The sequence below is a fragment of the Oncorhynchus mykiss genome, chromosome 27 (genome assembly GCF_057628025.1).
Source record: "Oncorhynchus mykiss isolate SJ-2025 chromosome 27, ASM5762802v1, whole genome shotgun sequence".
In the NCBI taxonomy this organism is placed as follows: domain Eukaryota; kingdom Metazoa; phylum Chordata; class Actinopteri; order Salmoniformes; family Salmonidae; genus Oncorhynchus; species Oncorhynchus mykiss.
The window spans coordinates 2,877,099-2,891,218 of record NC_143048.1 but is presented as its reverse complement, the minus strand read 5'-3'; the positions used below and the strand labels follow the sequence as shown (position 1 = coordinate 2,891,218).

Below are 14,120 nucleotides of genomic sequence, written 5' to 3'. Positions count from 1 at the left end.
TTGTTAAATCATCACCCGTTTGGCAAAGTAGGCTGTGATTCGATCATAAATTAACAGGCACCGCATTGATTATTTGCAAAGCAGGACAAGCTAGTTAAACTAGTAATATCATCAACCATATGTCATCAACCAGTGATTATGTTAAGATGGATTGTTTTTTATAAGATAAGTTTAATGCTAGCTAGCAACTTACCTTGGCTCCTTGCTGCACTCGCGTAACAGGTGGTCAGCCTGCCACGCAGTCTCCTGATGGAGTGGAATGTAATCGGCCATAATTGGCGTCCAAAAATACCGATTTTTGTTATGAAAACTTGAAATCGGCCCTAATTAATCGGTCGACTTCTAGTCTTAGGCGTCTCACAGTACGGACATTGCAATTTATTGCCCTGGCCACATCTGCAGTCATCATGCCTAAGGCATGTTCACGCAGATGAGCTGGGACCCTGGGCATCTTTCTTTTGGTGTTTTTCAGTCAGTAGAAAGGCCTTTTTTTAGTGTCGTAAGTTTCCATAACTGTGACCTTAATTGCCTACCGTCTGTAGGCTGTTAGTGTCTTAACTACCATTCCACAGGTGCATGGTCATTAATTGTTTATGGTTCATTGAACAAGCATGGGTAACAGTGTTTAAACCCTTTACAATGAAGATCTGTGAAGTTATTTAGATTTTTACGAATTATTTTTATATAGTTTATATATCCTAATAAGCAACTAATTCTAAAACACTTAGAAATATAGCAATGTAATACATTTCATATTACATGACCCTCCCCTGGACCAGATAATATATATATATATATTATATATATTATAATATATATATACTAAACCCTCCCTTTGCCTGAAATAGAAAAAGCATGACTTTCCTCCAGGTAATCATTCTGTGAATTTGGATCTGTCCCTAATGACGTAAGGATCCTCTATTTTGCCTGTCCTTGAACCTTTCTTGACCTCTAGCAATCATGCTAAATCTGCTATGATGTTGCTGGGTTTGCCATCCATACTGGCATTGTAATTCTCACACCAATCATTTATATTGATTGATTTAAGAATACTTTTGTTAATCATGTAGGGACATTTTAAAAGGCCAGGGTCGTGTTCTGTAGGAACAAAACGACAGAAAATGTTTTGAAATGGAACATGGAACCTGTCCTGAACAAAAAGGTCAGGGTTGTGTTTTGTATGAATGGAATTGATTTTTGGGTGGGTGGAAATGGGACAAAGGCATTGGTAGAAAAAGTACCCAATTGTCATACTTTTCTATAAGTAAAGATACCTTAATAGAAAATTACTCATGTAACAGTGAAAGTCACCTAGTAAAATACTACTTGAGTATAAGTCTATAAGTATCTGATTTTATATATACTTAAGTATCTAAAGTAAATGTAATTGCTAAAATATACTTAAGTATCAAAAGTATAAATCATTTAAAATTCCTTATATTTAGTAAACCAGACATCGCAATTTTATTTTTACATTTTTATTTACTGATAGCCAGGGACACTCTCCAACACTCTGGCATAATTTACAAACAAAGCATTTGTGTTAAGTAAGTCTGCCAGATCAGAGGCAGTAGGGATGACCGGGGATGTTCTCTTGATAAGTGTGTGAATTGGACCATTTTCCTATCCTGCTAAGCACTCAATGTAACGAGTACTTTTGGGTGTCAGGGAAAATGTATAGAGTAAAAAGTACATTTATTTTCTTCAGGAAGTAAAAGTTGTCAAAAATATAAATAGTAAGGTAAAGTACAGATACCACCCCCAAAATGACTTAAGTATTACTTTAAAGTACTTTACACCACTGGACAAGGGACTACTTGTCCTGAACTTATCCCATAAGAACACTCGCGTTATGTCCCAAATGTCATCTTATTTCCTATGTAGTACACTGGGGAATAGGGGTATCATTTGGAATGCTACCTCTCCCTTGGAAATCCAACCTGTTGTTATCGTCTGCCCTGTAGCTGTGCGGCTGAGGTGGGCTGGTTTTATGAGCGAGCCTGGATGACCGTGATGGAGGAGGCTGCCACTCGGCTGGAGAGGGAGCATGTGCACAGCGTCTACGAGAAGATTGCTCCTTATTTTAACGACAGCCGCTACAAGGCCTGGCCCAAGGTGCGCCAGTTCCTACTGGACCATGAGCCTGGCAGTATCATCGCTGACGTGGGTATGTACGCTACTGTGTCTGTTCTACTGCTGATGGACATGCATTAAGTGGGTATGTGTCTCTGTCTTAATACTGGCCTCGGTCTGTCCTACCACTGACTATCTCTGGTGGCCTGAGTTCAATTGAAACTAACAAAAAGTCCAATAACATATGCTGCTTAAGTTTTTCTACCTGCTATTGATTGATTTCATGATGCAATGTTTTGTTGTTGACAAGCAAATTAGTCTTTGGTTGACTCTTGCTTTCAGCTAGTGTCTAAGATGGTGTGTGATATTCTTAATTTCCCGCTAGGGAGTTGGTTTTCACACTCGAAAGTACCAGTCATTCTGAGATGGCCTTTATTCAAGTCATGATGTCAATGTCAAAACACAAGTAGCACTCCCAAAGGAGTGCACCGTATAGGCAAGCAAATAGGGTGCCATTTCATACTGGCCTCATGCATGTCTTTCTCCTGGGGTTGACATCTAGGCTGCATCCTGATTCTCTGCCCTTCTCCGAAAGGGTGCACATGCACACTCCCGGTCATGGATTAAACAATGGTGGAAACTCCCTCCAGCCAGTGCTTACACCAATCCAATTCTTTGAAATCTATGATTGTGAGTGAGCAAGTGCACAGTTTGGGAGAAGGGGGGAGAATCAGGACTGGGACCTGGTGTTTGTTGTTGATTATCTGCCCTCATCCCCATCACAGGCTGTGGCAATGGCAAGTACCTGCACATCAACGGCAGTGTGTTCAAGCTGGGCTGTGACGTGTGTCGCCCCCTGGTGGACTCTGCCTGGAGCCAGGGCCACGAGGTGCAGCTGTGTGACAGCCTCAGGCTGCCCTACAGGGATAGCTGCTTTGACGGTGTCCTCTCTATCGCAGGTAGGCCAATGCTTCAACTCAACATGGGAGGGTACTGGCCTGTGTTGTCTAGCGGTTAGTGTGTCTGACCCCGGTTCAATTGGGGGTCAGACCAACTGGCTTGCATTCTGACTCACACTCCTGCTACCATTACTTTCTTTTCACTGTCCTCCTCACTCCCCCTCGGGCCTAACCCTACAATGTTTGCATATCGGAAGTGTCTGGATAGGTATCCAGGTATCCACTGGATAGTGCTTGACTTAGGATGAAAGTGCAGGAGCTGTCTTCTTCCAGGTCGGTCCATTAGATTATGTTCATCGAAGTTCACAAATTGCATTGTGCTATAGAGACCTCTGTTTATTCATTGTTAAGGGTTTGTACATATTGTTCATGACTATTATAGCCTACATGAAAAAGTAAGCATTATTGACACTGGAAGGCTGCTGTGTCTGATCCCATGTAGGTAGACCTACCGTCTCCTGCCATTGTGCCATTGATCAAGGCACTTAACCCCCATAAAGTAGAACTGCACGGTTAGTCACATGTGGTCAACCCTCCGTCTGGAGAGCTCCTGGGTGTGCGGGCTTGTCTTTTGATCTAGCCGTGAAACACCCTAGTCTGTTTATTGAGGTTCTGTTGAGCAGCTGATGTTAATGCTACAATGTGGTTAGACCAGGGCTGGAACAAAAGAGTGCCACCTCTGAGGATGGTTGCCCATGACTGAAGTAAAAGTGAAAGTCACCCAGTAAAATACCACTTGAGTAAAAGTATTTGGTTTTAAATATACTTAAGTATTAAAAGTAAATGTAATTGCTAAAATATACTTAAGGATCAAAAGTAAAGTATAAATAATTTCAAATTCCTTATATTAAGCAAAGCAGACGGCACCATTTTGTTTTTAAAAAGTATGCATATCCAGTGGCACACTCCAACACAGACATTATATACAAAAGATCGATATGTGTTTAGTGAGTCCGCCAGATCAGAGGCAGTAGGGATGACCACGTGTTCTCTTGATAAGTGTGTGAATTTCACAATTTTCCTGGCCTGTTAAGCATTCAAAATGTAACGAGTACTTTTGGATGTCTGGGAAAATGTATGGAGTAAAAGTACATCATTTTCCTTCGGAATGTAGTGAAGTACACAGTATCCAGATGTCTCTTAAACACATCAGATGGATCAACACCCTCCTTATCTTTCCATAATCTCCCCAACACTGCCAGACTACTGGAGGCGGGAGCAGCCATGGTGGATTCACAGGAATAGCTACCGTTGGACTAAAACTCCCTTCCATACAGTCCTGTCTCCCTCGTCTGGGTATTACTGACCCACCCAAACGCTCTGTTCTGTCTTCGCTCATGTTCCCAGCATGCCTGTAAAACCCCTTTCTCAGGATGAGACACCCCATGTATCTGTAGGTTGACCCAATAGTTAATTGCCAGCTGGTGTCTCCTAATCTGCAATGGCATATCCCCCATCCCCACCTGTAGTCCAGACACTAGGGAGGTCTGAAATGCCCCACTACATATTTTGAGTCCTTTCCCCTGTATGACATCTAGCCATTCAAATGAGGTCCGGGCTGTCGAACCATTCACTGCTATAGTCTATTACAGATCAGATCAATGCAACATACATGGTCCTCGATGTGGAATGCCTAGCCCCTCCACTCCTTCCCCATCAGACCGGATTAATGCAACATACATGGTCCATACATGGTCCTCGATGTGGAACGCCCAGCCCCCCCCCCACGCCTTCCCCATCAGACCGGATCAATGCAACATACATGGTCCATACATGGTCCTCGTTGAGGAACGCCCAGCCCCCCCCACTCCTTCCCCATCAGACCGGATTAATGCAACATACATGGTCCATACATGGTCCTCGTTGAGGAACGCCCAGCCCCCCACGCCTTCCCCATCAGACCGGATCAATGCAACATACATGGTCCATACATGGTCCTCGTTGAGGAACGCCCAGCCCCCCACGCCTTCCCCATCAGACCGGATCAATGCAACATACATGGTCCTTGATGAGGAACGCCCAGCCCCCCCACTCCTTCCCCGTCAGATCGGATCAATGCAACATACATGGTCCTCGATGAGGAACGCCCAGCCCCCCACTCCTTCCCTGTCAGACCGGATCAATGCAACATACATGGTCCTCGATGAGGAACGCCCAGCGCCCCCACTCCTTCCCCGTCAGACCGGATCAATGCAACATACATGGTCCTCGATGAGGAACGCCCAGCCCCCCACTCCTTCCCCGTCAGACCGGATCAATGCAACATACATGTTCCTCGATGAGGAACGCCCAGCCCCCCCACTCCTTCCCCATCAGACTGGATTAATACAACATACATGGTCCTCAATAAGGAAAGCCCAGCCCCCCACTCCTTCCCCGTTAGACAGAGCATCACATTTAGCACCTTCTTACACTTTCCCACCACTCCTCTCAATGTGTTCTGCCCAGGTCAGTCTAGTGTCAAAGTGTACCCCAAGGAACCTGAAGGCCCCCACCCTCTCCAAGTTTCTCCCATATAACCTCAAGCATACCTCATCTCCCACCTTCCTCCTGGTAAAGAACACGGTCTGAGTTTTATCTACAGAGGACCTGAATCCCCACATGTTAAGAATCGGTGTCCCGCTAGCGGGGAGGGCGCGTAATTAAAATAAATTCTAATAAATATTATGGAATTATTTTAAATTCTTGTTAATCTAACTGCACTGTCTGATTTACAGTAGCTATTACAACGAAAACATGCCATACGATTGTTTGAGGACGGCGCCCCACATCAAAATATTTTTCCACCGGCACAGGTTTCATACATTCAAATATAAAGATTAAATATTGTCTTACTTTCAATAGGAAACCAATTTTAGCAGGTGTGCAACTTCGTCGTGGCGTGCAATAACACAGATTTCCAAGTCTGTGTCCTCATACTAAAACTGTTATTTCTTATTTGTTTTTGAAGTTTACAAGCCTGAAACCTTGAACATAGACTGACACCCTGTGGAAGCCATAGGAATTACATCCAGGGAGCTATTTTACAATATTAGCTTTCTTGCATTTCTAAGAGGATGGTCTCTCAAAAAAAGAAAAATACGGTTGGTTTTTCTTTGGATTTCCTCCTACCATATCTATTGTGTTATATTCTCCTACATTATTTTACCATTTCTACAAACTTTAGTCTTTTCTTTCCAATGGTACCAATTATATGCATAGCCTGGCTTCAGGGCCTGAGCGACAGGCAGTTTACTTTGGGCACATCATTCAGGCAGAAATGGAGAAAAAAAGGGGCCTAGCCCTAAGATGTCATTAATGCCCACCGCTCTACCTCCTCAATTACTTCCTGTACCTTCTTGACTATGTATGGCACATTTTTCCCATTTTCCCCATCTGCAAAATAACGACCTCCCAATATCTGGCTGTACCTGAGAGTAAACATTATTGATCATGATTGAGAACAACAGAGAACTAATCATGCTCGCCTGCTGTGTACCATTATCCACCAGGTAGCTGCCTGAGAGGCTTCCCCAACCTCACATGGATAGACCTTCCAAACAGGAAATCCTTTATCCAGGTGTACGTTCTTCCTCCTAACCCCCGGAATATTGAGCTCGATAAACAACCCCTCCTTCTACATCATATCATACACCTTTGACCACATCACAAAAGGCAGATACAACAGTCTCCTTGTTCACTTGAGCCTTCCTGACCTCTGCTTCTAAGCAGAGCACTGGGTCCATAGTTCCCCTAACGTTCCTGAACCCACTCTGATGTGGCGATACTAGCCCCTTGCACTCCAGGAAGTAAGTTAGCCTCTCTGTAATCATACGTTCCATAATCTTAAATGCATGTGATGTTAAAGCTATTGGCCGATAGCTTGTTGGCCTCGTGTCCTTCCCTGCCTTTCAGATTGGTACCACTACTGTAGTTTACCTTCCTCCCACACTCTTGTACAACACCAATACCTTATCCAGTGCCTCAACAATAAGATGGGCCAACATAACATGGCACACCTCAAATTTCCCAGGTGAAGGTAACCCAGTCTTACCTATTTCCCTTTTGTGCATTCAACGCATAATTTACATCCTCACTCCTATCTAGCACTCCTGGATGCTTCTCTCTCATTCTCTCTCTGCCCTTCCATCTGACAAATTAACCAGGTTTTCACTTGGACAAATGCTTTGGACATCATCTCTCCTCATCTGTTACTGGCACATCCTTCCCACTCGTCAATACTGGATTATCCCACTCCCTTCTGGCCCCACTCATCAATACTGGATTATCCCACTCCCTTCTGGCCCCACTCATCAATACTGGATTATCCCACTCCCTTCTGGCCCCACTCATCAATACTGGATTATCCCACTCCCTTCTGGTCCCACTCATCAATACTGGATTATCCCACTCCCTTCTGACCCCACTCATCAATACTGGATTATCCCACTCCCTTCTGACCCCACTCATCAATACTGGATTATCCCACTCCCTTCTGGCCCCACTCATCAATACTGGATTATCCCACTCCCTTCTGGCCCCACTCATCAATACTGGATTATCCCACGCCCTTCTGACCCCACTCATCGTCTTAATCATCCCCCACACTTCTCCCACAGGTGTCGCCCTTCCAATGGTGTCACAGAACCAACGCCAACATGACCTCTTAGTTCTCCTCACCAGGGCCTGGGCCTGCTTATACTGAATCAGATCAAATCAAATCAAATGTATTTACAGTGCCTTGCGAAAGTATTCGGCCCCCTTGAACTTTGCGACCTTTTGCCACATTTCAGGCTTCAAACATAAAGATATACAACTGTATTTTTTTGTGAAGAATCAACAACAAGTGGGACACAATCATGAAGTGGAACGACATTTATTGGATATTTCAAACTTTTTTAACAAATCAAAAACTGAAAAATTGGGCGTGCAAAATTATTCAGCCCCCTTAAGTTAATACTTTGTAGCGCCACCTTTTGCTGCGATTACAGCTGTAAGTTGCTTGGGGTATGTCTCTATCAGTTTTGCACATCGAGAGACTGAATTTTTTCCCATTCCTCCTTGCAAAACAGCTTGAGCTCAGTGAGGTTGGATGGAGAGCATTTGTGAACAGCAGTTTTCAGTTCTTTCCACAGATTCTCGATTGGATTCAGGTCTGGACTTTGACTTGGCCATTCTAACACCTGGATATGTTTATTTTTGAACCATTCCATTGTAGATTTTGCTTTATGTTTTGGATCATTGTCTTGTTGGAAGACAAATCTCCGTCCCAGTCTCAGGTCTTTTGCAGACTCCATCAGGTTTTCTTCCAGAATGGTCCTGTATTTGGCTCCATCCATCTTCCCATCAATTTTAACCATCTTCCCTGTCCCTGCTGAAGAAAAGCAGGCCCAAACCATGATGCTGCCACCGCCATGTTTGACAGTGGGGATGGTGTGTTCAGCTGTGTTGCTTTTACGCCAAACATAACGTTTTGCATTGTTGCCAAAAAGTTCAATTTTGGATTCATCTGACCAGAGCACCTTCTTCCACATGTTTGGTGTGTCTCCCAGGTGGCTTGTGGCAAACTTTAAACAACACTTTTTATGGATATCTTTAAGAAATGGCTTTCTTCTTGCCACTCTTCCATAAAGGCCAGATTTGTGCAATATACGACTGATTGTTGTCCTATGGACAGAGTCTCCCACCTCAGCTGTAGATCTCTGCAGTTCATCCAGAGTGATCGTGGGCCTCTTGGCTGCATCTCTGATCAGTCTTCTCCTTGTATGAGCTGAAAGTTTAGAGGGACGGCCAGGTCTTGGTAGATTTGCAGTGGTCTGATACTCCTTCCATTTCAATATTATCGCTTGCACAGTGCTCCTTGGGATGTTTAAAGCTTGGGAAATCTTTTTGTATCCAAATCCGACTTTAAACTTCTTCACAACAGTATCTCGGACCTGCCTGGTGTGTTCCTTGTTCTTCATGATGCTCTCTGAGCTTTTAACGGACCTCTGAGACTATCACAGTGCAGGTGCATTTATACGGAGACTTGATTACACACAGGTGGATTGTATTCATCATCATTAGTCATTTAGGTCAACATTGGATCATTCAGAGATCCTCACTGAACTTCTGGAGAGAGTTTGCTGCACTGAAAGTAAAGGGGCTGAATAATTTTGCACGCCCAATTTTTCAGTTTTTGATTTGTTAAAAAAGTTTGAAATATCCAATAAATGTCGTTCCACTTCATGATTGTGTCCCACTTGTTGTTGATTCTTCACAAAAAAATTGTTTTATATCTTTATGTTTTGAAGCCTGAAATGTGGCAAAAGGTCGCAAAGTTCAAGGGGGCCGAATACTTTCGCAAGGCACTGTAAATAGCCCTTCATACATCAGCTGATATCTCAAAGTGCTGTACAGAAACCCAGCCTAAAACCCCAAACAGCAAGCAATGCAGGTGTAGAAGCACGGTGGCTAGGAAAAACTCCCTAGAAAGGCCAAAACCTAGAAAGAAACCTAGAGAGGAACCAGGCTCTGTGGGGTGGCCAGTCCTCTTCTGGCTGTGCCAGAATGTTGGAAGTTGTGTCCTTTTCAGTACCAACGCAATCTTTAACAGCCTACTGTAATGCAGATTCACAGACTAGCGGCAAATAAACTTGAAGAAAACGGAATCAGGAACTGAATGCCTGCTCTCCATGGCTATTCAATGCAGATCCTGCCTTCATGCTTTGATCAACCTTTTTTTTTTACCTCCGTATGTGAATCTGGGCCTGCGATATGCTACTTTGTTTTATAGAGGAGCCAAAATGCAATTCCCCAAAAATTAGAGGTGCCAGTACGGTGCTCTGGAAAGCTCCGGCCCAAATCAAGAACTGTGGTAGGGTGATTTGGGACCCAGTGTTAGGCTAACTGGGCACTTCATTCAATTCAATAAAAAAAAAAGCTTTGTATATCCAATTTACATTTGAAAATCGTCTTTGGCATGAAGCTCACATGCATCACATTCATTTATCCATCTCTGTTCAATTTAAAGGGGAAATGTGTGATTGGTACATACATTTTTGGACTTCTAAATTCATGATATATGGCCATTGATTATAAACTGGGTGGTTTGAGCCCTGAATGCTGATTGGCTGACAGCCGTGGTATATCAGACTGTATACCACGAGTACGACAAAACATTTATTTTAACTGCTCTAGTTACATTGGTAACTACATTTTTTTGGTAAATTACATTTATAATAGCAATAAGGCACCTCGGGTTTGTGATATATGGCCAATATATCACGGCTATACCACGGCGTTGCGTTGTGCCCAAGAACAGCCCTTAGCCGTGGTATATTGGCTATATACCACACCCCCACGGGCCTTACTGCTTAAATATAATGTATGCATGCCTCATGAGCTTAGTTGAACTGTCTTACCTCACCATCCAAAATATAAGCTGGTTTTACTCCATTGTTTGTAAATGTTGCAATCGTAATTTGTAAACAAATACTGTACAGCTTCAAAACATGGTTAAAAAAAATGTTGATCTCATGGATTTTCAGTCCTTGCAACCATAGCTCTGTCTATGAATTTGAGTGGTTCCATTTCTCCAGCCCATCCCAAAGCTGTTTACCCAAAAAAGTGTCTGGTTCCGTTTTGTTGTTTTTGAATCCCAAATTTCCCATTTAACATACTCCCAACTGCCTCTGCTTGGGTATCATGTAGCTGTTCATGTTCAGTGCTTCACTTAAAATCAGAGCGGTTGTGACATGAATCGAATGTTGAAAACGAGGCCAGTTTCATAGTTGACATGAGATACACTTCCTGGCACAGCGCCCTTGTTGCCTCAGCAGCCGGGTTACCAAGATAACAAGGGTATGTTTGGGGAAATAATGAATGGTTTTATTGCAAGGTAAAGCGGTGTCTAATTACCAACGCGTGAGTAGGCAGGATTCAGGTGATCATTTGCCCTAGGACAGTATTAATAATCATAAACACTGGCCCCTCAGTGGCCTCAGGAGGTCGAACAGTTACTGCCGCTGCCTTCAGAGCACAAGTATAGCACAAGTATAGCGACGAAGTCATTTGAATTTAAAACTTTTGAAATAAATAAATATTTTGATGCCCCTTATGCTATTATTGAACCCTCTTCGCTATCTCAATGCCCCCCCTCCCATTCTGAACTTGCCATTCAGAAAGATCTGTTGAACTTGTGACAATACTGTACAAGAAGCTCCAATGCCCACCACTTTCCTAGTTGCAAAGCTGAACTGCTCAACTTTCCAACCCTCAAAATGTTTTTTCTCCTTCTAGTCATCCATCATCTGTCCACCAAAGAGCGTCGTATTCGAGCAATAAAGGAAATGGCAAGGACCCTGCGCGTGGGCGGGCGCATCATGATCTACGTGTGGGCCATGGAGCAGACACGGCGGAAGTTTCAGAAGCAGGACATCTTTGTGCCCTGGAACCCCAACCCCCCGTCCCCCACCCTGGGCAGGGAGCGGCCCACACCCAGGAGGAGGGGCGCTGTACAGAGCATGAGCGGTAGGTAGCTGGTTAGGTGCCGAAAGGTTGCTGGTTTAATATCTGGAAGGCTGCTATTTTTTTGTTGTTGATCCCAGGTGCAATCCCCTGCTGTTGTGCTCTTGAGCAACGCTCTTAACCCCTAAAATATGTTTTATTGTGTGTGTGTGTTTGGACTAACCAAGTAAGATTTATTTTCTTACCTATCCAAGAATGCCTCTACAGCGACAAGAACAGGAAGGTGAAAAGCACATCGTCCATGCTGGACAAAGAGGAAATGACCTGCAGTCCCCATCAGAGCCACAGGCTCTGGTTCTTCTCACGCTCCCTGGACTCGGTCTTTGACTTTGGCAGCCTGACCATCTCCAGATCCACCTCCAGGGAACTCATCAGCACCGTCTCCTCCCGGCTTGGGGAGGCGGAGGGGGGAAAGGTCGGCCGCAGAGGCAGGGGAGCGGGCCTCATCAAGCAGCTGTCCAGCCTCTTTTCTGGCTTCTCCAGGAACAACTCGGAGGAAGATGTCTTTGACTCGGTCACAGACTTAACCAGGAGCCAGAGACATCATGGCAACGACAACCACTCCAACTCCACAGAGAAGACCAGTGTCCCTACTGCCTTGGTCCAGGAGTGTGGCTCTGTGGCCCTGCCTGACCTGGTCTCCTCCTACCAGAGGGAGCACACAGAGGGACCAGGGGAGAGGGAAGCAGGCCCACCAGGAGACCTCAAACAGGACAGTGAAGGGGAGCCGGAGGCCACCTCGTGTCTGCGCTATTACCACGTGTTCCGGGAGGGCGAGCTGGCGGAGCTGATCGAGAGCCACGTCCAAGAGCTCCACGTCCTTTACTCCTGCTTCGACCACGCCAACTGGTGCGTGGTGGCCGAGAAGGTCCAGGTTTGGAACATATGACTTGGTTTTAACAAGTTTGATTTAATTTTTTATCATGATTTATTCATCTTGCGCCTCAAAGACAAAAAGTACACTATTTTTTAAGAGATGTTGAAGGTACTGTTCAAATTCTTGAGGTGTTGTTTTAAGAGGTAGTGTTTTGCAAATGGAAGGCACCCAATAAGCAGTGTCCAGAGACCCAGGGCCACGGTATATATGGGTCTGCGTCCCAAATGGCACCCTATTCCCAAGACTTCTATCCTCCGTTCCAATGCTGCTATCAATGGACCACCAATAACTATGAAAAATGTCTGCCAAGGAATCAAGTCATTTAAGTTTTCCCTCTCTAAATTTTGCTCTTCTGTTTTTAGCCATAGAGGAACTTATAGGACACCCCCCCCCCCTTCCATTTGCCTCTTAGACTAACTATTGACCATTACGTTATATAATGGTGGAATGGGTCTCTCAAATGCTAATTCTGCCTGTATTTGTCTTCATATGTTCCGCAAAATACAAGAGGAACCAACCTTGCAGCAACGTTCTGTGACGTGTTGGTATCCCTTTCTGTGGACCACCTGTGTATAATGGGTCGCGTTCTAAGGAGCCATGTGCTGTTATTTAAGAATGCTTAATTAAGTCAAGTGCTGTAATGTCAATGCTGTCTGTGTGATTTGGTGTTAACATGTTGTCCAGCTGAACTAAACCAATATAACTTTTGGGGCAAATTATCAGACATATGTCCTAGATGATACTGTGAAATGTTGCACTGTAGGTCTGTTGCTGCTTGCTGAATGTCCGTGGTTCGCATATTAATAGCTCCCGGAAAACGTGAAACATTTCTGTAGTCATTGAGCCGTGGTAGTTGCATAAGCCTGTCAGTCCAGTGCAGCATGTCTAGACTCACTACTATGATACTGGTGTACAGATTTTATGGTTGATTTTTAAAAATTACAATTTTTAAATAGAATTTGTCTGTGTATGTTTTTAGCCCATTAATAAATAATTAGTATGAATCTCCTTCTTGTGATTGATTTACTCGTCCTAATCATAATCTGTTTATTCTACCAATGTTCTCAATTTCCTGATACACTGAGGCCAGGGATGCGGGTACAGAACAACATTTACTACCTGTCAGACTAATTTAATAGACTACACTTCATAATACTGTTAGTGTCAGTGCCATCCTATGGCACGCCAGAAAACTACATACATTACAGGTATGTAGGTTAGTATACCACAGTTCAGGGTGGAATGATACCAATGATGCACAATACCATGCTGGCTTGGATATTTTCCTTTCACATTCTACTTTCCAGTACAGTTTCAAGTGTCGGGATTCAATCCAAAACCGCACTATAGCGAGCTTGACTAATAATTGAGCTGACAAATAATTCTAATTGAGCTGACATTACCTTGCAATCTCCACGAATGAGGTAACATTGCCTTTAAAAGCTGTATTGTCTACAAGCGCGATCCGATTGGATCCCGGTCAAGGCTGGCGCAGTACTGGCTTGGCTCAGTTTGGCTCCCCTCAGTAGAGTGAAAAAGGGATGAGTGAGGTAGCTAAAACCAAGTCTCTATCATGACATATGACATGCAAGTTTTGACAAGTCAGTAGCATGTAAGAATGCTTTACGAAAACAATCTTTATATGCACTGTTTCCATTCAAGATAGTTTTCATTGTTGCAACACAACTTGTTTAATTGATCCTATTGATGTTTAATATTTATGT

The 14,120-nt window shown here is 43.9% G+C and overlaps 1 protein-coding gene across 1 annotated transcript in view; it reads left to right on the top strand.

Annotated features, from left to right (window-relative positions):
• The window catches only part of trmt9b (tRNA methyltransferase 9B), a 28,379-nt gene extending 14,975 nt beyond the window's left edge, over window positions 1-13,404 (top strand). The window contains exons 2-5 of the mRNA XM_021587237.3: window positions 1,965-2,167; window positions 2,859-3,032; window positions 11,292-11,522; window positions 11,714-13,404. Coding sequence (XP_021442912.3) covers window positions 2,005-2,167; window positions 2,859-3,032; window positions 11,292-11,522; window positions 11,714-12,408 — 1,263 coding nt within the window. The 5' untranslated portion in view covers window positions 1,965-2,004 and the 3' untranslated portion in view covers window positions 12,409-13,404. The remainder of the gene's footprint in view (window positions 1-1,964; window positions 2,168-2,858; window positions 3,033-11,291; window positions 11,523-11,713) is intronic.
• Window positions 13,405-14,120: the final 716 nt, after the last annotated feature.